Source organism: Synchiropus splendidus, chromosome 14, assembly GCF_027744825.2.
Source record: "Synchiropus splendidus isolate RoL2022-P1 chromosome 14, RoL_Sspl_1.0, whole genome shotgun sequence".
NCBI classification, from domain to species: Eukaryota; Metazoa; Chordata; class Actinopteri; order Syngnathiformes; family Callionymidae; genus Synchiropus; species Synchiropus splendidus.
In genome coordinates, this window is record NC_071347.1 from 14,227,598 (window position 1) to 14,250,807 (window position 23,210).

Genomic DNA, 23,210 nt, shown 5'->3' on the forward strand with positions numbered 1-23,210 from the left:
GCTCGAAGACTTTCCACCGAAGGCTCTCATGCTTGGACGCTCATGCTCAATCTTCAGTCTGTAGTCAACCGTGTCCTCTGCTTAACCGTGTAGACCTTTGTGGGTTCTGTCTCTCTAAGATGAAGAGTTCCCAAGAAGAACTTTGGTGCCAACTAAAACACTTCTGGCGTTGCGTTGCCAGAACCAGGCCATAGGCCGTCCCAGTTTTTAGGGGAAGCATGTTCGCCAAGAGTGATTTTCAAGTTATTAAGTTAGAAAGGTAATAACAATAACCTCCCATCAGCATGAAGAAAATACACGGCTTAAAATTGTGCCATCAAGAGTACTCCCAGCGAGTGTAAATAAAACATTCCACATGCATCCAGGCTGGTTTACTTGCGCTTATTAAAGTCATCAGTCATGTTGTTCAGAGCAGACGCTTACGGACCACTGTGAACGAGCCGAAGGCTGAACAAATTATTTTCATATCTGAGTCATGAGTAATGGATTATTTGGAGGAAAGTATTCAATAATCGAGTGAGATTTATCATACTGTTGCTCATGAAGGGGTGAATCAAATCATCATACGAGTGAATGATTACAGTCTCTCGTCCTGTTCTGATGCATCCACGCTGCATTTTCATGAACTCTTCCGCGAAACAAGGATTCTTGTTATGGAATCTTGAAAAACAGGATTGGAACGCAAGCAACCAGTGAGAAAAGGATTTGTGAAAGCTGAGGCGGAGGGGTGGCGGTTTGAGTACGAGTAGTTTTGTTTCCAAAATAAACCATGACATCCCTTTTTTTTAAAAACACTTTGAATATATATTCATTCAGTCTTGTCCAGCCTCAGCTAGTGAATCATTTTCTGGCTGAATAAGATTCCATTTTAGAATCCTGACCGTCGGAATCCCAGGTGTCCTCAAACTGAGCAGCTGAATTTGCTGAAACAAAGCAAGATAAAAGACAATCTAGCAACTACGATAACATTTGCACCACAGTGGTAGTCAGTGATTTATTAAATACAGTTGACATAACTTGTACTTAAGAATAAATATATGTTTATTTACGCATAAATAGATGTGGGATCTGAATAATCATAAAATATTGAAGTATAATAGACATAGTAATGTCCATGACTTGTATTTACTTTTTCCCATTTTTTTTAGTGGTTGGCAATTTTGCCTTATTGACTTCAACCTATAGTATTTATTTTCATTCTGTGTAGGAGACCACGAAGAAGCCATTCAGCTGTAACATTTTCTGTGGCGCACAACAACATTGCCGGTTGTGACGCAACAGTGCTTGCTTTGACTCCACATGATGGGTGGATTTGAACATATTACCATGCTTGTCTTATACTGTATTCACAACTTAACCAGTCTTGTTGTATTTCATTCCACAGATGCTTTGATCAGAGCAGCTTACAGCATGCATAAGGGGACCAAACCCAGAGGAATATTTTCTTCCCTTCATTTGCCTCTTTTGAAGCCAGAGCGGAGGTCTGTGACGGGAGATGACCCTTTTGGTGGGGGAGCAGAAAATCCCTTGGCTGGTGCTGAATGGACTGGTGGTCCAGCTGGGGGTTACTATTGCTGGTTCTCTCTTCATATTCAAGATGAATATTTTTTAATAATTCTAGGATACTACACCCCCCAAGACCAGTCCATATTCTCCAGTTGCTCCCTGTAATTGCTACACCACGGAGGGATTATAATCCCAGTGTCCCGCAACACAGATATAGCTAGTGTTGAGCACACACATATTTTAGCTGCCTCCACATGGCTCCTCTCCAGTCTCCAGCCCAGGTTTTAGCTAATTTCCTAAACGGCGGGGGTCTGTGTGAATCAACAGCAGTGTGCAGTGATGGGTGGAGAGTTTTGTTCCAACAAAAAGAGGGAAAACAGAGGGAGAAAAGAATCCACTTACATCTAAACCTCTGGGACTGTTCAAGAAGCGGTGACCTCATGCCTTGTGCACACCTGAACCGTTTTTCACATGGATCCTAACCTCACCTTGGAAGTTTGAATGTTTTGGAATATGATAGTGATAAGGGAGTGAAAATTGAATATGTCCCTAGGGAGTGTGAGAAGAGCGACTGAGGAGGAGGAGTGACTCCCTGTTTGCATCCAGATGTTCTGTGTTTCCCTGCCTGCACTTTGGCAAGCACACACTCTCTGGACAGATTCCTCAAGATCCTCTGGAAATTATGTTCTTACTATAAGGTGTTGAAAACTGCCTGGATAATGGAGAACTCAAGGACTCTGGTTATTTTGGAGATACTGTGGGTCTTGGCGGTGCAGGGTCAGATTGGTGCCCTTCATGAGGCGGGTGAGTGCCAATGGAGTATACTGTATATTTAACCTTTTCATTCAGTTTTTTATCTTAAACATTCTTAAAAATTCATACAGACATGAATAAGAATAAGGCTCAATTTTTTACTGTTGACTCTCAAAAGTTTGCGTTGAAAGCATATCTATGTTTTGTTATCTCAAAGTTGTGCTTACTCTTCCTTTAAACTATGGAGGTGTTTTTACATTTTCCAAATTCTGAACTATTGGCTTTTGAGTGTGCGAATTGCATTGTAGACGTAGAGACATAGTTTATGATACAGTGCCAAGAGTAGCTGCTGTATAAACTCAGGAATGGCAAAGAGGAATGTGAGGGTAGTAGAGAGCATGTGCGATCACAAAATAACAGCGTTACATCTTTGGTGCTTCATGGACCGAGAGGTCGGACGAAGTTCTCACCTGACATAAGGAAGTTCAAAGATGATGCAATCTGCCATCTGCAATAAAAGTTGACAGCGCTACTAATGAAATGTCTGGATTCTGAGTGTATTTTGTCATGAGATACACATTTTTAAGAGCAATATGGGACATTGAATATTTTCAAGATTATTACAGATGTTAGTTATGCTTGTTTAGTCAATGTTTGTCACAACATATTTGTTAATGTTTATTCTCGCAACAGTTTTATTGTTGTTATTTATTGTAATGAAATTATTATTATATCTTCCTTGCTGCTTTATTCCGAATTTCTCATATATGAGACTCAAAAACAATTTTGTCAGTGATTTTGGCAAGTACACAATCCAAGTTGTGTCCTTGCATGTACTCATTTCTGTCATCTCACAAAAGGAAGCAATTATTTCATATCCCATGTTTCTCAGTTTGAATCACCGGAGCAGGTTGTGGGTTTTCTATTGTATACCATAACAAAGAAACCAATGTTTATGTGATTACTTTTTGGAAACCTGACTCTCTTTTCTCTCTGGCACAGAGATCGACCTGCTGAAAGCTCTGAACATGTCCCGACAAATAAGTGGAGTGTCCAGGCTGCACAGTCCCGGCAGTGTCATGTACAAAATACGTTCCAGAGCGCCTCATCTGACCCTTCCTCCAGACTATTCCCGCTTCCTCTACTCTAACCAGAAGGGCAGCTTGGGAGTGCATCTGGTGGCACTTCAGGCGAAAGACTCAGAGGCCACACTCCTGTCTCTCTCCGCTTCCTCCTCACCAATTCTCCAAATCTTTTCCTCCACCCGTAACAACAGCCTGCACATTGAATACTGGGGGGAGGATGGAGGTCAAGGTTACAACTATTTGCGTTACCCCAACAGAAACCCTTTCTCCAGGGAGGACTGGGTGCGGCTGGCCATCAGCCTTGAGCCCAATAAGCTGTTGTTTTTCATAGATTGCAAAGAAGCAGTGGTTTTGCCGCTAAATAGTGGGAAGGAAGTCAAACTGGAGTTACCCAGGGATGTTGTTGTGACACTTGCCAGCGCACCAGGGAACAAAGAAAGTAAATTCAATGTAAGTTTTCTCCTCATTCCCAGCTTCGAACGTCTTCAGTAGTAAGGAACTGTCTATTAGCTTTCCATTCCTTTGGGAACCCTCATCAACAGGAAGTGAGGGGAGTCGCATGAGTCTTATCTTCACTATTAATGTGAAACGGCTGCTTGTCTTATCCAAAAAGGTAGTCTCCGGAAAGACCATTCCTCGTCTAATACAGGGCCAAAGCACTGAATACTAGTGTGGCTTAGTCAAGAATATATCATTAGAATACAAGGGCTTTTAGTATTAACAACAATAAAAGTCATGCTGACTGTGGTTGCTGATGACAGGCGCCAAAGGTTGTCGGTATTTGAAGTATGCTTCAGCTGCTCTTTTGTAGAACAGGGACACATCCTGGGAACTGGACCACGCTTTGGCAGGTCTCAATTACGTAGATACTTACTGGAAAGTGCATCAAGGTTAATTGAAGGCCCGACGTTGCACCAGGTGTGCGTGAATAATTGTTTTGGAGTTGCTCCTGTAGTGAGCTGCCTACCTGTGTGTACCGTACTCTCCCACAGTGACAGCTGTCTGGCATCAAGGCGGCTTGTTTTTCTTCATAGAGTGTGTAGGTTTGCTTCATAGCACAAAGCAACACATGGTGTACTGCTTGCGTATCGAATGACTTACGAAGAAAATACTGAAAAAGCATTTTAAAAGTACATTGTGTTTCTATTTTTTGACAATCGCAGGGACAACTGAAGACAGCCAGGATTTCGCTGAAGGCATATCTGCGGCGGCCATGGCACTGTGACAATGTTACAGGTCTGAAAGGATATCATTTCTGGGAAGTCACTTAGACTGTGAACATTGATGACATGTGATTTTAATTTTGTCTTTTCAACTGAAGTTTGATTTCATTTGTTTTGACAAACTAAGTTGAAGTGCGTAATTGGTCAAAATAACATTACCACCACAAGCCTGATGTTGTGTAGGTCTGTCTTTAGTGAGCGGCTCATGCACGTGGTGAGCAGAGCCCCGTCTGTGTGATCCCATCTAACTGAGAATTTAAATTCCTGAAAGTTAATCCTGGTTTTCAGAAACACTACATACCAGTTTCCTGTTGGGTGAAAGCTTTTTTTTAAATCATATATTACACACAGCCATGTGTGCTGTCTGACCGTTGCTTGTCCTTATGCAGCAGAATGAACACAAGCTGATGTATTGGTGACAAAATAACAAACTACATACATTTATTTTGGCCTACATATGCACCATTTGATCCCTATATAATGCTCTTTTGAACATGCTGCCCGAGTATATAAACCACAGTTGTGAATATTTACAGTATGCCAGGGGCGGCACTGTCATTTCCTCTTTTTCATTTCATCCTTATGACTGGTATTAGGCACTGTTTACATTCAAACTCACTTGTCTTTCACTGCAGCTGAACACACAGCTCTGTATAAGTAAACATAAATCACGTTATTTTACTAGCCTGTCTCCATTATGGATTCCAGACCCCAGTTATGGTTCCAATTTGAGCTAAAAGCAGTGAGCAACGCGTGGCTTTTGTTTTTTCATATCCATGCTGGAATCTCCTGAACTGAGCATTTTTTTACTCAGGATGTTTGTGGATGCAAACAATCTAATCTTGATCAGTCAAAGACTTATTTAGGGATGTAAGTAATCTAAACATTCCTTAACAACATTGTCCAACCTCCCTTTAGATGCCTTCCTTCCGTCCCAGGACGAAAGCGACCCAGATCCTCAAGCTGATACCGGGCTCAAACTGCAACAGGATGCGTCCTCTAATCAACATCAAACAGGTCACGGGCTTGTAGACCAAAGAGGCCATTATCCTCCTGATGTACAGAATGACCAGCATCATCGAGGCGGCGTCCTGGGACCACCAGCTTTCCCCCACGGGGCTAAAGCTTCGTATCAGAAAGATGACAGATTGAAGATACTGGAGAGGAGGGTGGAAGAGCTGGCTCGCATGCTGGACATGGTCAAAGCACAGGTCGCTATTTTCTCCTAATACCTCCCAGTGACTGACAATGCATAATGTATCAGCATGGTCTTATGTCTTTACAGAATACTGACCTTCACTCTCGAGTACAAAAGCTAGAGGAATGCGAGTGTGTGAGGCAGAGATGTATTTGGGAGGGACGTGTCGTGGAGGATGGACACCAGTGGCAGACTGACCTCGTCACTGTATGTACTTGCACTTCAGGAAAGGTCACTTGTCAAGCTCATATTAAAGGTATGTTTAAATTTGTATGTTCACAATAGTCCTAGTATGGACTGGTTAAACATTCAAATCGTTTCTGGGTACAATTCCCTTTTATGTACACAAGGAAAGAGTATGCGTGTAGTTTGATTGTTTGAATGCGCGCTTTCAAAAAGTGTTGTTTTTTTTTTACTACACTGGTTGAATTTGAGTGACACTGAAATGGCCAACCATTGTAGAATTCATAATTTGTATGATCTCTGAGAATTAGGTTCATATTTATCGAATCCGGAAAGCTGGTTGAGGGAACCCAAAAATTGTGGGAAGATTAAAAGTACTCTATTCTAATACAAATGAACCGCATTGACACAGAAATGCAGTCAGTTAAAAAATGTGTTTGCAATTAGTCTCGTGCCAAAGTAGATGAAAACCTCCAAGAGCGGGAATTGAAACTGTCTCATGTGTAAACCTGGGAAAATCTGAGTGCTAGAGTGTCTGTTTGAACTTTTAAAGCTGCAGAAAGATGTGCTACAGTTCACGTTAAGCAACCTTGTTAAGAACCCACCACTGGACCTTTTTTTTTTTTTTTTTTCTGGCCCCAGGCGACGGACAGCTTCTCCAAACTGAAACAGTGCTTTGTTACATCTTGTGCACATTTGCTTTTCATAAAACACTCCGACTGTCCCTGTTCCTGTGTTTAATGTTACGCTTATTGTCCCTGAGTAGAGAAGATTACAACCAGTTGATGCGCACTTGCCGTCACACGCTCCCCCCTCGCTCACTTTGATGTCATCCATGCTTGGTTTTCTAAAGGAAATGCCTGCTGGTTGCTGGCTCAGTATGCGGGCTCACTAGTTTCTTTCACCCTATGATTATTACCCCCTGCTCCACACATACACATCATCATTAAGATAATTATCTCCTGAAATCCCCGAGTTGAGTGAAAATCATATTCGCTTACTTCGCCATATGGCACAAACAGTAACCAGCCGTGATCATAGCGATCACTCCGAGACTCAGAGGAAGCCATTAGGAGTTTGTTTTACTGGGAGACTTCAGAAAGCCGCGACCTTGCCCTCTGTTTTCCAACTTTCTGTCAGCGCTAATAGACTGGTGGGTAGTCTTTAACACCTGGAAGGCTGCAGGCATTTTTGTCGTGGTTACAGTCTATAAAACATTGTGTGGGTGTTTAAGAATACGTGTGTGTGTATACAACATCAAGAACTTCTGGTTGTCGCTGGAGACAAAAGTAGATCCAGATGTTAATTGAAGTCTACAGACTAAGGAGACTAGCACGGAGATCAGTGTGGGTTGGATTCCACAGACCTCTTGAACTTGTTTTCAGATTGTGCTCCGGATGGTCAAGTGCAAAATGTGTCCTATGGTTCTGATGACGGCTGCCAGACGTGTACATGCAGGGTAAGAGAATTACACTCTAGACAGCTTTACTTTTGTTGATGATTTTATTGAGGATAAGTCTTTGTTCACAGGATGGTAAAAAGGTTTGCGTCCCTCTACCTTGCCCTCCATTGGAGTGCACACAAAAAGAGACCGTACCTGGAGAGTGTTGTCAGCGATGTAGAAGTAAGACCAGACAGACCAACATCAAAGTCTTTTTTGGGCCTCTTTGCTGCTTCCTACTAAGATTAGTGGATGTAAATTTTCCATTCTTTGCTTTGAGGAGTCGGATGACTTTGTCATTTATGAGATAATAGTGAGTGTTGGTTAAAGTCCCGTACCTACAAACTTTGTTTTGGCTTTCAGGCTGCATCTATTCTGGGATCGAATACGATCACAATGCAAAGTGGAGGCCAGCAGAGAGCCCCTGTGAAGCCTGTCACTGTTTGGTAGGATTATTAAACCAACCATTTCAATTTACAAGCATATTTTCTCCCATTGTTATTGTCTTGCTGTGTTCCTCCAGGAGGGTCAAGTTCACTGTGAAAGGGAGCGATGTCATACTCCGTGTACAAACCCAACCAGCCCTCCTCCTAACACCTGCTGTCCTGTGTGTCAAGGTGGGTTTCTCATTTGTGCAAAGATGAAGTGCTGAGTGACGGGGCGTCTTGTATTGCAGGGTGTGCCGTGAAGGGTTATGACTTTCCAAATGGAGCGGCGATCCCCACTGGAGACAGATGTCAAGAGTGTACGTGTGTGGTAAGTGCTGCATTCATCATACGCTTTCCTTGAGTAAAAAATAAACTGGACCATTTGTTCAAATATGTGTGTTTCAGAATGGCAATGTGGTGTGTAGGTCAGCGCCATGTCCAGCGGTGTCTTGTCCAAACCCTGTGTATCGTGCTGGAGACTGTTGCCCACGGTAACACGCTTGCTGCATCTCTTCAAGGTATATAGATTATCTGAGATTGAATTTCTCATCCTTAGGTGTGAGCAATGCGAATATGAATCGATAGTTTATCAGGACGGACAGAAGTTTCCATCCAGAAATGACCCCTGTCTTCGGTGCCGCTGCTCTGTAAGTTCACCTATCTCTTCAAAGTACTTTAGCATAGTTCAATAAAACTAAAACTACACTACTATGTGGAAAAGAGATTGCTTCTTAAATCTTTGAACCAACTACTTTCAGACATGAAGACGCTGTTAAGTCGATTCTGGATTGTGTTTCAGGGAGGTGAGGTGTCTTGCGAGAGGACGGAGGCCTTCTGTCCCGCACTTCCCTGCAGTCATCCAGCCAAGCGTAAAGGGGAGTGCTGCCCGACATGCTCTGGTTAGTTTACATCACCGTTCACGTTGACAGGGGAACACCTGCCCACTGAGGTCATGTGTGATCCAACAGAGTGTGAGTACGACAGTAAGGTGTACGCAGATGGGAAAGTGTTCGTGCCACCAGGCAGTGGTCCTTGCTTGCAGTGCCGGTGTAAGGTAAGCTGAATATAAAATACTATAAAACGTTTTTACCAATGACTTACAAGACTTAGCATACACTACAGTTTCATCCGTTTGCCTTGTGCCGTGCAGGCAGGAAACGTCATTTGTCATGAAGAGAAGTGCCCACCTGTCCAGTGCTCCAACCCAATTATAGACCCACAACGCTGTTGCCCTATCTGCAAGGGTACAGACACACATGCAGCACCTCAGCGTCTGTGAAACAACCCCTTTATTTTCTCAACTGTGTCTGCAGGTGTTGACAATGAAGATGGGAGTGACGGGCAGCCCGTGGGACCCTGCTCCAGTTGCACATGTGTGGATGGAGACACCAAATGTACACTACCCCAGTGCCCCACCACCGACTGTCTGGACCCGACCACCGGCTCTTGTTGCACTTGTGACAGCTGCACATACAATAATCGTATCTATAGTGACGGCCAGAGGTTTGTGACACCAGATCAGCCCTGTCACGTCTGCATCTGTGAAGTAAGTCAAGTTAAGCTTAAGCTTTTTCTGCCTAACTAAATATGTCTTATTTTAAGAAAAGTATTTTTCTCTGCTCAGTAAGCTTTTCCAGCTTATTTCAAGGTGTATTTAACCAGTATTATTCTAGCAAAGGTCCCAGACTGGTTTGTTTATTTTAAGACACACTTGTACTTTACTTGCTTTAATTTTGTTTTTCAATTCCTAACCCTAACCCTAACCCGTGACACAAATTCAATCTTTCGGCAGCATGGACGCGTCGAGTGTAAGAGACGATCTTGTCCTGCGCTCAATTGTACCAACTCCTACACACCATCTGGAGAATGCTGCCCCAAATGTCCAGGTACACAAACATAGCAATCACATGAAAACCTAAATAGATGGTTTAGAAACCACAACAAATTTGGATTTAAAGTTCAAATTTTGACAAGAATCACGACTTTTTTGAGTTCATTGACCCCCAAATTTTAAATAGGATATTTGTTTTCTCAGACTGCCACTTTGAAAACCGTGTGTTTGTGGATGGAGAGGTGTTTCCTAACCCGGTCAGTTCATGTGAGGAGTGCCGGTGCGTGAGCGGCAGGATCGACTGCCACCCAGCTCAGTGTCCTCGTCCTCATTGCAACGCTCCTCGGCCTGGAACCTGCTGCCACAACAACTGCGATGGCGAGGACCTCCTCCACATGTTTTGAAACTCGTGAATCATTCTAAAAACATGTTCTTGTGCCTCAGGGTGCAGCTATGCAGGGAGGGAGTATCCCAACGGTCTGGAGTTTTCTCATCCCACTGACCCGTGCAGGACATGCAGCTGCATTGTGAGCTTACCTCATTCATTGTCGTTGTTTTTCCTCAACACTGCTTCACGATTCTCTGTTTTTATTAAAGAATGGAAATGTCCAGTGTCTTAAAAAGAGGTGTCCGCCTCTCCCGTGCTCCAACCCGAATGCGCTGCCTACTGACTGCTGTCCACAGTGTCCTGGTAAGAGCGAGTGTTGACATCCAAAAAATGAAACCCTTCAAATGTTATAGTCATATTCTGCTAATACAATTCCCTTAAATGCTGTGTGTCATCCTCTCAAAATGCCAAACTATTTCATGGCGAAATAATACATATTTATACAACATATTTATTGTTAAGTGTATGAACCAAAATTTGCCTTTTTGGCTTGGCAAGTAGTGGCTCACCATTGTAAAACAATTGAATTAAATCCTCATTTTAAACACTAAATGCTCTGTAAAACCTGCTTTCACTCAGTGCCCCCTTCGGACTGCGTCTTTGAACAACAACGTTTCAGACACGGACAACAGTTTTACCACCCGACTGATAGCTGCCGCTCCTGCAGCTGCACCAACGGAACAGTTCACTGTCAACGGAGGCAGTGTCCACTTGTTCGCTGCTCTCACCCCACCACTCGAGACTGCTGCCGGAGCTGCGATGGTAGGCGCTCAATCTTCATGATGCTGCTCATAACTATAAATCCTAAGTTGTCTCTGTCATTGTTAAAGGGTGCATCTATGAGCGTAAGGAGCGAGCTAACGGGGAAACGTGGGATGACACGTCGGACCCTTGCTCTGTCTGTGTGTGTCGTGAGGGATCCGTCCACTGCGAGAGGAAACGCTGTCCTCCCTCAAACTGCAACCATCCAGTGCAGAGGCAGTGCTGCATGTCCTGTGATGGTGAGGAACTTTTGAACCAGATGACCCTTCTTGAAGCACCTGTCTCTGAATGTCATAATCTTCCTCAGGCTGCTTTTTCAATGGCAAGGAATATTCTGGCGGCACTGAGTTCAGTGACGAGAGAGACCCCTGCGGAGTGTGCTACTGTTATGGAGGGGATGTCGTCTGCTCCAAAATACCTTGTAACAGCAACTGCCACCATCCGTACAAACCGCCGGGGCAATGCTGCGGAGAATGTGAACGTATGTGACGATGAGATATAATCCGACACAAGTGTGTCATAATCATTTTTGTTCAATAGGTTGCTTTTATAACGGCGCTGTACTCGCCAATGGCCAGTCTGTTCCGGACCCAAGTGACTCTTGCTCTCAGTGTACATGCCAGGTGAAAACACACAAATATGCATCCCAGTGATGCAGCTCAGCCCCTTGTAACAAAGTGTCCTGCTGATTCCTGAACAGCTGGGCTCCGTGCGCTGTGTGAAGAAAGCATGCCCTGCAGCTCGGTGTCCCCATCCTTCCCAAGACCCCTGTGGCTGTCCAGCCTGTGATGGTATGGTCTTTCAATTTACAGGTGCATTTAGAAGCAGAAACAGGATGAATTACCGTGACATACTACTGAATTGCGTTTATGCAAAATGTTAAAATTGTTGAACACATAAATTATCTTTTATTCTTTGCATCTTCATCAATACTATTTAAATTTTATTTTTCTTTTTACAGGTAGAAGCCCTATTATTTTCTAAATGAGTGGTAGTGTCACATTACCTTTAAGAGCCGAGCACAGTTTTCTCCTCAGAAGTCAACTACTTTGTTTTTAAAGGGATCTAGAAAGTGTTTATTTTAAATGATGGCTGTGAAAAAGGTTGCCAATTGTCATTCTAACTGAGTTATAACAGATGGTCCTGTGTGCACCCAGGTTGTCATTTCCAAGGTGTGAACTATGTGGATGGTCAGACTCTACCAGGTGGAGAGAAGCGCTGCCAAGACTGCACATGTTCAGTGGGTGGTGTTTGACCTTCACTCGCAGACTAATTACCATGTAAAGACACCATGTTACGACTGTTTCACACAGAGAGGCGAGGTGGTGTGCGCGCCGAGGAGGTGTCCCGCTGTGTCGTGTTCACACCCAGCACTAGACGGATGTGCGTGTGGGGTGTGTGACGGTTGCAGCTTTGTCGGACGAGACTGTTACAATGGAGAAAGATTCCCACATCCAACTGATCACTGCCAACTCTGCTCCTGCCTGGTACACTTTACCTACCACTGCTCTTTTTTATACAATATGTATAGCTAAGCATTTCTGCTGGTTTTGTTTCAGTTTCTAGTATTCAATAGAGTAGAATGAGTAGAATTTTTTGCATCATACTTAAAATGTATAGGACTTTCAATTAAGAGAGAACCATATATAGGTGCACATTTTTAATCCCAGAATGGGAAATATTATATCGAAGCACCATGTTAATGAACAAAAACACTTATTTATATACTATAAAAATCAAATAGAAACAGAACTTAGACATAGACAATTGAATAATGACAACTAAAATAAAAATAAATAAAAAAAGCAGATTCATGTTTTCAAGGCTTTCATGTTTGCACATTTGTGTGATAAGCCTGTGACATGTGTTGGTGAGCGCAGAACGGAGGTGTGGTGTGTGCTCCCGTGTCCTGTCCGAGTGTGACCTGCCAGAGCCCGGAGACCCCACCTGGAGAGTGCTGCCCTGTCTGCACCGGCGCTTGCTATCATCTGGGAGACAAGTACGAGTCTGGCGCGTCCTTCACGTCGCCCTCTGACCCCTGCTCTTCTTGCTCCTGTCTGGTCAGTCTGGCAATTCTTGCTGAATTGTAAGAAGTCGCCCAACTGTGTAACTGACCCAACTCTAAAGGTTTAGAGACGTTATAGTGTCCTGTCTCTGTGTTCGTCTCTCCAACTGCTCAGAACGAAGTGGTGAACTGTCAGAAGAGGCCGTGTCCAGTGCAGTGTTCGCACCCAGCCCACTCAGACACTTGCTGTCCTGTCTGTGACACCTGTCTGTACGAGGGCACCACCCAAGGTCACGGTCAGACATTCACCCCGTCATCTAACCTCTGCCAGCGCTGCACCTGTGTCAGAGGAACAGTGACCTGCGTTCCCCTGGTGTGCCCACCAGCGTTGTGCAGTCGGCCGATAAAGAAGCCCGATAAGTGTTGCCCTGAGTGCACAGGTGATGACAAAACCTCCATGTACAGGTGGTCATGTTTTCTGATGTTAAACTTGTGGTTTCTTGTAGCATGTATGCTCAATGGACGTGAGTACAGCGAAGGTCAGACATGGACCCTGAGCTCAAACCACTGTTCCACATGCACATGCCAGGTTTGAATCTTTGATTCCTATCGTCCTCGATTCAATATAAATCCTGATCTCACTTGAATGTGTCAGGCAGGAGAGGTGACGTGTGCGTCTCCTGAGTGTCCGAAGTTACCGTGTATGCATCAGGTGACCGACCCAGGAGCCTGCTGTCCTCGCTGCAGAGGTAAATCATGAGACAAAAAAACGCTCATCAGGTGACTGACTCGGTTGTAATTTATGAAACATAGATAAACAGGTCTAAAAGAGGCGGCACTGTTGGTTCAGTCGATGGTATTTTCCAGGTTGTATGTACGGGGGTGAGGAGTACTCAGAGGGCAGCACTTGGTTTGACGACTCGACTCCCTGCATGACGTGCATGTGTGTCGACGGTGTCACGACCTGTTCGGAGGTGCGCTGTCTGTCTCCGTGTGTCAACTTCATGGCCGTGCCAGGCGAGTGCTGCCCCGTGTGTGCAGGTACAATGATCCAGTCTTTGGATGTATTGAGGGCCTCCATTGACCATTTATCCCTTGTCACGTGGAAGACTGCATTTTTGAGGGTCGCGTGTACGGCCCTGGTGAGAGTTTCCAGCCGGCGAATGATCCCTGCCAGATCTGCACATGCGAGGTATGAGCAAATCAAGAGATTGTGTTCATTTCAGAGCACAGTGAGCCCACTTATTGCCGTTCTACTTGTTGAATTTAGAGAGTTGATTTTAGCGATGTGGTGCTGCAGGTCATGCCAGATGGAGAGCATCACCTGCGCTGTTACAGGAAACAGTGCCCCAGTCTGGTCGACTGCCCGAAAAACAACATCTTGTTCTCGGGACCGGACTCCTGCTGCCCTGTCTGTGCACGTGAGTCCTCCCTTCCACCATTCACAGAATAGTGAAGTGCTTACAGGCTCAGAGTACTTGTTCTTTCAGAGCCGCTCAGTAACTGCACTGCTGCTCTGATCGGAAATGAAGTTCTGGCCACGGATGATCCGTGTTTCACCTGCCACTGCAAGGTCTTAGACATGGATGTATAATGACTCGCAAGGCTTGCACTGACAAACATTAACTACGGGACATTTCCCCCCCCCCATTTCCTCATTCAGGACCTGACTTGGACCTGTCTCCATCGGTTTTGCCCTCCTCTCACTTGCCCTCGGAATGAGCAGTTCACTCCTCAAGATTCCTGCTGCCCTGTGTGTAGAGGTGATTATAACATGATCAGTTACATTTTGTTTACAATCAGATTTTGTCAGGTTAAGACGGAAATGGTTTTGTCTGTAAGATTGTGTCATCGAGGGTCAGAACAGACGTGTGGCCAATGGCAGCAGTTGGACGGACAGCGATGATGACTGTGTCACGTGCACCTGCAATGTAAGTTTGTATTCATATTGTAGGCGGGATTATTGTTGTGAGTGTCCTATTTGTTTGAAATCTTTATGAATACAAAATATAATGTGTCTACTGTAATTTGCACATAATGTTGGGGGTTCCACAGTTGGGCCAAATTGAGTGCAGCATCGAGGAGTGTTCCTCTCTGAATTGCCTGTCTGGCCAAAAGCCGGCGAAGATTCCAGGGAAATGCTGCTTAGAGTGCCAAGGTACTGAAACACATCGGCACAGACTGGTGTGTGTTGTCTTGTGTGATGACATTTCAGTGTTTGTGTTTGCAGACTCTAGAGCGTCTTGTTTATATCAGGGAACAGTGTATCAGTCTGGCGAACAGTGGGAGGTGGACGAGTGCACCCGCTGCACCTGCGTGTCAGGGGACGTCCACTGCTACAGCGAGCGCTGCCCGCCCCTCAACTGCGCAACAGTTAGTAAAAGGCAACAGCCGTCCCTGGTTGATATGGTGCCACATAACTCACAGCTGTTGTTGATCTTTGCAGGATGAGATGCCGTCGGTCATTCCCGGGTTGTGTTGCGCTCACTGCATCCCTCGTCCAGCGACCTGCATCGCCTTTGGTGACCCACATTACCGAACGTTCGACGGCCGTATGCTGCACTTCCAGGGGGCGTGCACTTATGTCCTGGCACAGGACTGTAAGGGGGGAGACTTCAGGTGAGGTGGAGAGCACAGTGTCAGTGTGCAGATACTAGATCCAACTTTTTTTTTTTAACAACATTACAAACCTACAAATATGAAGTTGAATAGCAGAATGAACCTTAAGTATGTTTTTCAAATTTATTGTGAGTTGTAATATGCCCCATTAAAATGTCTTCACATCATCTTTCTTCTTTATATATATATATATATATAATATTTTTTTTTAGAATATTTGAGTATATTTCATTTTATTTAACTGCAATTGAGAAACAAGAAAATTGAAGAAATACAATCAAAATATTAAATTAATCTTTTTTTTCGCTTTTTAAGTTATATTTTCATTAGATGAACTATTAGATTATTTAAAAAAAATACAGAGAATTCACACTAATATATTTTATTGATTTATTTTCATACTTTTAATTTAAAATGAAAATAAAACATTTTGGGAACTTTATTTCTTTTTCATTTTTTATGTTGAGACACATATTGTCCAACTTGTCTATAACAAGATAAACCCAAGTCGTACTCAAGTATTCAATCTTTTTAATGTTTCAAATGTGTCTGGTCCTGCAGTGTTCATGCTACCAATGATGATCGAGGGCGTAAAGGAGTGTCGTGGACCAAAGAAGTGACTGTGTTTATAGCTGACATCTCGGTGCAGTTGCTGCAGGACTGGGTGGTGAAGGTTCGTACCTTGCCTTTATTCATAAACGAATCCGCTGACTCATCTAAATTCTCCCTCCACCCAGGTGAACACTGAGGTCGTGTCGCTGCCGTTTCTCAGAGAACCGCACCTCTACATCGAGCGTCAGGGCAACACCATTCTCCTCAACACCAACATCGGCCTGAAGGTAATGATTCCTTTGTTGGGACACAAGCACACACTCACACGGTTGTGTCAAGGTGCTGTGGAGCGGACGCTCACACCTGGAGGTGAGTGTGCCCGGGTCCTACAAGGGAGACACTTGTGGACTCTGTGGGAACTTCAACAACTACCACCAGGACGACCTCCGGATGCCAAGTGGGAAGATCAGCCAATCGGAGGCTGAATTCGGCAACAGCTGGAGGGTAAAGCCATGAGCCACAACCTGAATTATGGAATACTACTGAGGACCTTGTATTTTCAGGTCACCAACGGGAGCCACTCGCTGTCCTCCTGCCGTCCTGGGACGGACGTGGACCCGTGCAAGGATGCTGGCTATCAGGCCAAGAGAAGTGCTAACGCTCGCTGCAAAGTGCTAAAGTCTGCCGTTTTCAGGCCGTGCCATCGCGTCGTCCCACCTGAACCGTGGTACGGCGCCTGTGTGTACGATCTCTGTGCGTGCGGCGCCAACGCTGACGAGTGCCTCTGTGATGCACTGGAGGCCTACGCCGGTCAGTGCCGAGCCGCAGGAGTCGTGCTGCAGTGGAGGAGCCCGTCGCTCTGCGGTGAGTAGGTGAATGAAGCGGTGACTTCGGACAGACCTGATCCTGAGGGGTTGCATGAGAATGCATTGTTTTACTGTTACAAAGTTCAGTTATTCACACCCAAAGATGCTTTGTGTTTCAATACAGAATTGTTTTACAAAAGGTAAAGTGTTGAAAAAAAGTTGGGAACCACTGCTTCAGGGGATGTAATTCAGATCACCAGACTTCACCTGCCGTGTCATTTGAGACTAAAAACCAGTGCTAAAAGTGTTATGCGTTCTGTGTATATTTTTGTTTTCGTCCCATCTACAGTGAAGAAGTCTTCAGTGTCACAACCTGCCAGATTCTGATGTCTCACATTGTCTCCCGCAGCTGTGGGCTGTCCGGTCGAGAGGGGCTTTGTCTTCGACGAGTGCGGACCCCCCTGTCCCGTCACCTGCTTCAATGCCGCCGCACCACTGGGAGTGCTAGAGAGCCACTGTTTTAAGCCCTGTGTCCCGGGTTGCCAGTGTCCCGCCGGTCTGGTGTTACACAACAACCACTGCATACATCAAGACAAGTGCCCCAAAGTCTTCCACGAAAGCTCCACTTAAACCTGCTCCAACGGACGCTTGAACACACTCTCATGCACTGACAGATGGACTGAAGTATCACGTCCCCTCTCATGAAACACAGGCAACCAGCACTGAGTATTTATATTTATAATGATGATAACACCTTTATATAAGACTAGTATTATTCAGTATTTACATGATGTTAACAGCTTGTAAATAGACGTATGGTCACTGTACAGGTTCACTTAGGCCCCGGTGCAATGTCTGACTGTAAGCCACATAATCTCAGGTACTCTTTTGTTCTTTTTTGTTTTTGTTTTTTTAATAAATGACCAAACCACATTTTATCATTACTCTTTACTTTGGTAAACTTGTCTCAAAACCTTTCATACATCATGATGTCATGCTGCAGGTGGTTGAAAAGGTGGTGAATTTTAAACTTTATAGATGTCTATTTCTTGCATCACCGACTTTCATTTCCACTTTCACACAACTTAGTGAAGCACTCTCACTGTGCTGAGGTCATTTAATCCTGTGGTCGCATGGACGACTGCAGTCACCATAGCAACCACCTGTATAATTCATTAAGCCGTGGTGGCGCTAACATGGAACTGGTAAGATGTGTTTTAAGTTCCATAATCCGATGGATGAAAAGGCGTGAAGTAATTGTGTTCTCTCAGCAGGACTGCATCGACGGACTGTACACAACTCTGGGGAAGTCGGTGGGAAGTGAGTTTTCTCCTGACGACGTGAGCTTCCTGTTTCACAGGGTGTTTCATGTCCCTTCCAGCAGAGATGAAGCGTGTTCGGCCATGGAGAAGGTAGCCGTCTACCAAGCAGACAACACGACAGGCCGTGATGAAACTCTTCATATTTAATGCGCTCAGGTGTCGGCAGGAGACAGCAGCTGGTCCTGTGCTGGCAAACATGTTCTTGATGTTCTGGTCCAAATGGAGAGAGAGAAGGAGGACAAGGAAAAGGTGGGAGGTGGAGGGTTGGAAGAAAGACATGCCGATTGAACTCATCTATCTGCAGATGTTCTGGGAGCACCAGCTGTTGAATGCTGGGAAGCGGAATGACTTTTATGAGCACCGGCAGCAACGGTCCCATCCAAATGCAGCTGACAACTCTTGTAAGTCTCACCTCACTGAGAGGCATCGACTGGCTGAAGACACGCAGAAGCGGTGGAGCATCAGAGCACTGAGGAGACTCAAGAAGTCCGTACGGCAGACCTGGGCCAGGTGAGCTGTCTGTCTGTCTGTCTGTCTGTCTGTCTATCTATCTATCTATCTATCTATCTATCTATCTATCTATCTATCTATCTATCTGTCTGTCTGTCTGTCTGTCTGTCTGTCTATCCATCCATCTATCAATGTATCTCTCTGTCTATCATCCATCCATCTATCCATTCATCCATCCATCTATCTATCGATCCAGCCATCTATGTATCTATCTGTCTGTCTGTCTGTGTGTCTGTCTATCATCCATCCATCCATCCATCCACTAAATGAATTGCTTTTAATAATGTTGTTTGTTTCAGATTGGCATCAGGTGGTGTTCAGAGTATTTTGTCCTGCGCTTGTCAGGGTAGCCATCCTGGGGTCATAGGTCAGGCCTGGGGCTGGGTCTCCGTGTCAGATGTTCTCCTGCTGGTGGAAGTGAAGTATGACGTGGTTGCTCATTTGCTTTATACGGAGATGCTGCAGGAACATTACAGTAAGGATGGTTGTCGTGTCAGATGATTCTGGTCAAGATTTCAAAATAACTTCTCTATTGTTGCAGCGGCAGATAACTGGGAGAAGATGTCACCATGCCAACGACGGAACGAGGAAATGGAGTTGGAGGACTTTGCCGAGGAGGCGCTGGAGTTTGGTGATCTGCTTCGTTTGGCTCAACTGCCCGGTTCCTTCCGGATACAGAGGTAGAACTCAGTCATGAGCCGGATGATCAATGTCAGATGGTTTCACAATTGAGGCCAAATGTTCTTTTTCTACCACTTTAAAAAAGCGTCTCCCTTCTCAGGGTGGGTCCAGAGTTTCGGCGAGTGTATTGGTCTTCTGCCTCTCTCCTGTGGAGACTGCACACGTCTCGACAACGGGAAAGAGCTGCTGTGACAGCCTTGGGAGAGAGGTGACGTAAACACAGCTCCGAAGCTCTTCTGTTGGTCGGTCAGTCAGGCACACACTCACCTGCCATGCCTGCTTTACCAGACGCTACTGAAGCTAGGTGCCACCATGAGCTGGAAAAAAATATGAATACTTCCATAAGAAGTAACTTAAATATTTGCTGATTGGTAAATTTTATTTCCAGTAATATAGTTATTACTTCAAAATCTGAGGTTGTTTTTGAAGCTACTGTAGGTAACACTTTGTTGCCAGTGTACAACACACTTGAACCTGCCACATTTGTCAGCACAAACTCAGTTGTGTTCACTGTTTATTTTGACTTACTGTATTAACACGTCGGGACCTTAACACTCGTAAATAAATAATAAAATAAAAAAAATATTGTGCTATGAAAACAACAACAATGTGGAACAAACCGTTTGGATGAATTAGAACTTTTATATAAAGTGTGTTTTTCAATAACACAAAACAGTAAAGTTAACTGAGACAATATATCTAAAAAAAAAAAAAAAAAAAGTGTCATGTCTGCTGTTGGCCACCTGGTGGCAGTGTCGCCACTTGATGGACGGAGTGCTCCAAAGCCACGTTCAGAATTCTCCTCCTCATTGTGTAAACTGATAAATAAGTCTAAACAACAGAATCACATGTAAGATGAACAAGGGACAGTCCATCCTTAATCCCGCGCTAAACGTAACAAAAGTAACTTTTCGCTTAGCGAAGATATTTAAGAAAACAGTTTAGAATCCGCACTTTCGACCAATACTGCAACTTCCTTTTATTTCCTTTATGTTGTTTTTAATGAAAACGTGACTTGTCCTGAATGTGACGTCATGGCCGTGATGCAGTAGAACAGAGGTGGTCAAAGTGTGGCAACATATGGTACGGACCTCAAGAGGTCAAGGCAAAATGGTAAATTATGATTTGAATTCTAAATATAAAACCTTAGTTTATCATATTTAGTTATCATAGAAAGAGCTTCCAAGACTTATGATCTGAGAATGAAATATTTGTGTGGTTTCCCCTCCAGCTTGAACACGACGTGCCTGCGCCTCATGTGTCTTCACATTCGCGGTGCCTGGTTCCGAGCTCAGAGAGAGAAGGAGTCCTACAGGGCTCTGCTGGCGGCTGAGCAGTCCTGGCAGGCCTGGTAAGTCGAGCTCCGCACAGCTCCTAACGGAACCCCGACACTCATCTCTGGCCTCTTCTGTGTCCGCAGGCCTCGTGTTGACTGTCCCTGCAGGGAGGAGCTGGCTGTTTCCTGTCTGCACAGAGAGGAGGAGGAGCGCCCCCTGGAGGTTTACTCCGCATCACCCCAGCAGGCGACGCTCCAGTCGTTGGTGCTGAGTCAGGAGGAAGAGCGGCAGCAGCTGGTCCAGGTGCTGAGGAGCATCTCCCTGGAGGAGCTGAGAACATCGGGTGGCGCTGGTAAATCACCCGCGCCGAGGAGCCAAAAATATCCTTTTTTTATTCTTTATTTTTTTCCTCCAGAGAAAGGCTTGAAGTCCAGCTGTGTTAAAAAGCTGCTCCACCAACGGCAGAGAGAACTTCAAGACGCTCCACAGTCTGAAGACCAGCTGGAGGAGGTCCAAGTGCAGCTGCTGACTCGGCTCCTGGAGCTGCAGGAGACACAAGCCTCTGCGTTGCTGCAGGTGAGACGACGGCCCCGGTGCGAGGACGGTGAGTCACGGCTGATAGTTTCTCACAGGGTCTGCTGGAGTCTCACCCTCAAGCTCAGATGGAGCCGCTGCGAGAAGAGAAGGTCAGCAGCTCCACTGAGGGTCAGAGCCAGGACAGGACGGAGGGTCAGGAGACGGACCCGGGCGCAGCAGCTGAAGGCCCAGGACAAGAGGCCGCATGCTCAGGTGCTCACTGTAGCAGCTGTGGTGAGAAACCCATCTGCCACCCAGGCTGTGGGCTGGAGGAGCCGCTGTATCTGGAGATCCTCTGCTCTGGTGAGCCCCAGGGCGCTGCTGAACAGAGACCCCTAGCGGGAGAGGAGTGTAATGCAGCTGAGAACCTGGAGAAACAGGCCTCGCTCATCGCTCTGGCGTGGAGCCAACCAGCTGAAGACCTTCAGGACGGGTCCAGAGAGTGTGGAGAAGAGCAAGCTCCGGTCCAGTCTTGTGGTCAGCTGGCAGCTGAAGGAAGACCTGATGACTCGTGCGGCTCTGCTGGACACAGTGAAGCTTCTTCAGCTCAGGTGTTTCGCAGCAGCTTATGAGATCTTTGGTGGTGGTCATCAACCGTGGCGTTGGTGTTGCAGCGCACCCTACTGGAGGAGGCTCCGGACCATCTGACGGCTGTGGAGGAGAACATCTCAGCAGAGGAGCCTGACAGCAGCCCACCTGAGCTGACCCCAGTCCAGGTAGGTGTCGACTCTGGTCCCTGAGGGTCCATGAGGTCAGCTGCTGTCTCTGCTGTGAAGCCTGAAGCCAGGGAACCTTCTCTGCTGGAGAAAGAGAGGGAACCGGTGCTGGTCTTGGAGAGAGAGCGGACCATGCAGAACCTGGTGGACCTGCAGCGGAAGGTGGAGCAGAAGCACCAGAGGGACCGAGAGAGGCAGCTGCTGAGGGTGAGTGAGAGAGAGAGAGCGCCGTCCCAGTCGAGCTGGGCTCCACTGTCACGTCTGTGCTGGACGTCTCAGGTGCAGGAGCGTCTGTCCATCATCCAGAGCAGGAAGGCGGAGGAGGACGTGCTGGGCCTCCGACACAGAGAGAGGCTGAGACACCTCACGCAGGATCTGGAGCAGGTACAGCAGCCACACACACACACACACACACACACACACACACACACTGGAGCTGCTGCTGGTGAAGAGGCTGTGAATAGTTTCTGTTGTTCGTGAATAGTGAGAGTAATATGAGGCAAATAAATATTATTTAAATTAGAAATATGAAAAAACCCAATCCCACAAAAATGTTTAACTGTTGGTCAGTTTGTTTTTATTTGTATTTATCTATTTTTTAGAAAGATTTTTTATTTTTTTTGAAAACTGACAAATTAGCCTAAATATTCGCATAATGTGGAGCACAAACCCTTATAAAAAAATGAAAAAAAAAAAGGATTATAAATATAAAAGATGCTTTTTTGTAATATCATTTGGGCAGTTTTTTTTTTAATTAAAAAAGCATCTAATTAAACAATATTGACTAACTAATTTTAGAATACTCAGACAAAAAGATGTAATATCATATATATGCATATAATATAATGTAGTTTTAAAAAATGGGTACACTAACAGCCTTTATCTGCGGTAAAATATTTAAATATTAAAATGTGCAGAATTATATTTTTTATATATTTGAGCTTGACTGTATAGATTTGTTTGTTAATACAAATTAATTTTTAAACAAAAAAATATAAATTTTTAGAGAAAAGAAAAAAGTTTTTTTAGGAAAAAGAATAAAATGAATTTTAAATGTAAGAGATGTGCGCAATAGAAAAAGACAACTCGCAAATGAAAGATAAATAACTGACCTCACAGTCGACTCAGATTCTCGGGTCTGATGTTGCAAGAACTCAGACTAAATGGAAAACAAATGCGTAATTTCCAGACAGTTGTTTGGAAATGAGGCTGCTGTCATATGACCATCTTTCAACATATTTGTTCAGGAGGACAGAGCTCAGCAGAAGACTCTGGTCAGAGAACATCTGGAGCAGCTACGGAGGGAGCGCTCGTACGTGATGCAGTCCAGAAGAGACAGGTAGCCCCA

The 23,210-nt window shown here is 45.0% G+C and overlaps 2 protein-coding genes across 2 annotated transcripts; both read left to right on the forward strand.

The window, feature by feature from the left end:
* Nucleotides 1-1,942: 1,942 nt before the first annotated feature.
* Nucleotides 1,943-17,652, forward strand: kcp (kielin cysteine rich BMP regulator). The gene is made up of 45 exons (XM_053885776.1): nucleotides 1,943-2,310; nucleotides 3,262-3,794; nucleotides 4,508-4,580; nucleotides 5,486-5,778; nucleotides 5,853-6,021; nucleotides 7,334-7,407; nucleotides 7,479-7,572; nucleotides 7,753-7,835; nucleotides 7,913-8,006; nucleotides 8,066-8,145; nucleotides 8,223-8,308; nucleotides 8,374-8,464; nucleotides 8,617-8,716; nucleotides 8,786-8,871; nucleotides 8,968-9,088; nucleotides 9,131-9,363; nucleotides 9,610-9,703; nucleotides 9,853-10,026; nucleotides 10,093-10,175; nucleotides 10,246-10,339; nucleotides 10,616-10,798; nucleotides 10,867-11,037; nucleotides 11,106-11,279; nucleotides 11,339-11,421; nucleotides 11,499-11,589; nucleotides 11,956-12,038; nucleotides 12,112-12,285; nucleotides 12,679-12,858; nucleotides 12,979-13,243; nucleotides 13,310-13,392; nucleotides 13,459-13,552; nucleotides 13,671-13,844; nucleotides 13,913-13,995; nucleotides 14,104-14,224; nucleotides 14,294-14,376; nucleotides 14,467-14,566; nucleotides 14,646-14,734; nucleotides 14,859-14,961; nucleotides 15,034-15,176; nucleotides 15,250-15,422; nucleotides 15,984-16,095; nucleotides 16,160-16,261; nucleotides 16,314-16,478; nucleotides 16,538-16,838; nucleotides 17,190-17,652. The coding sequence occupies exons 1-45, from the start codon at nucleotides 2,226-2,228 to the stop codon at nucleotides 17,408-17,410; spliced, it is 6,291 nt and encodes a 2,096-aa protein (XP_053741751.1). The 5' UTR covers nucleotides 1,943-2,225; the 3' UTR covers nucleotides 17,411-17,652.
* A 324-nt stretch (nucleotides 17,653-17,976) lies between these two features.
* Nucleotides 17,977-23,205, forward strand: LOC128771393 (uncharacterized). The gene is made up of 15 exons (XM_053886812.1): nucleotides 17,977-17,985; nucleotides 18,055-18,192; nucleotides 18,259-18,351; nucleotides 18,407-18,612; nucleotides 18,912-19,087; nucleotides 19,154-19,292; nucleotides 19,394-19,501; nucleotides 20,525-20,644; nucleotides 20,714-20,922; nucleotides 20,986-21,146; nucleotides 21,203-21,697; nucleotides 21,761-21,862; nucleotides 21,923-22,069; nucleotides 22,142-22,246; nucleotides 23,110-23,205. The coding sequence occupies exons 1-15, from the start codon at nucleotides 17,977-17,979 to the stop codon at nucleotides 23,203-23,205; spliced, it is 2,304 nt and encodes a 767-aa protein (XP_053742787.1).
* The last annotated feature ends 5 nt before the right edge of the window (nucleotides 23,206-23,210 follow it).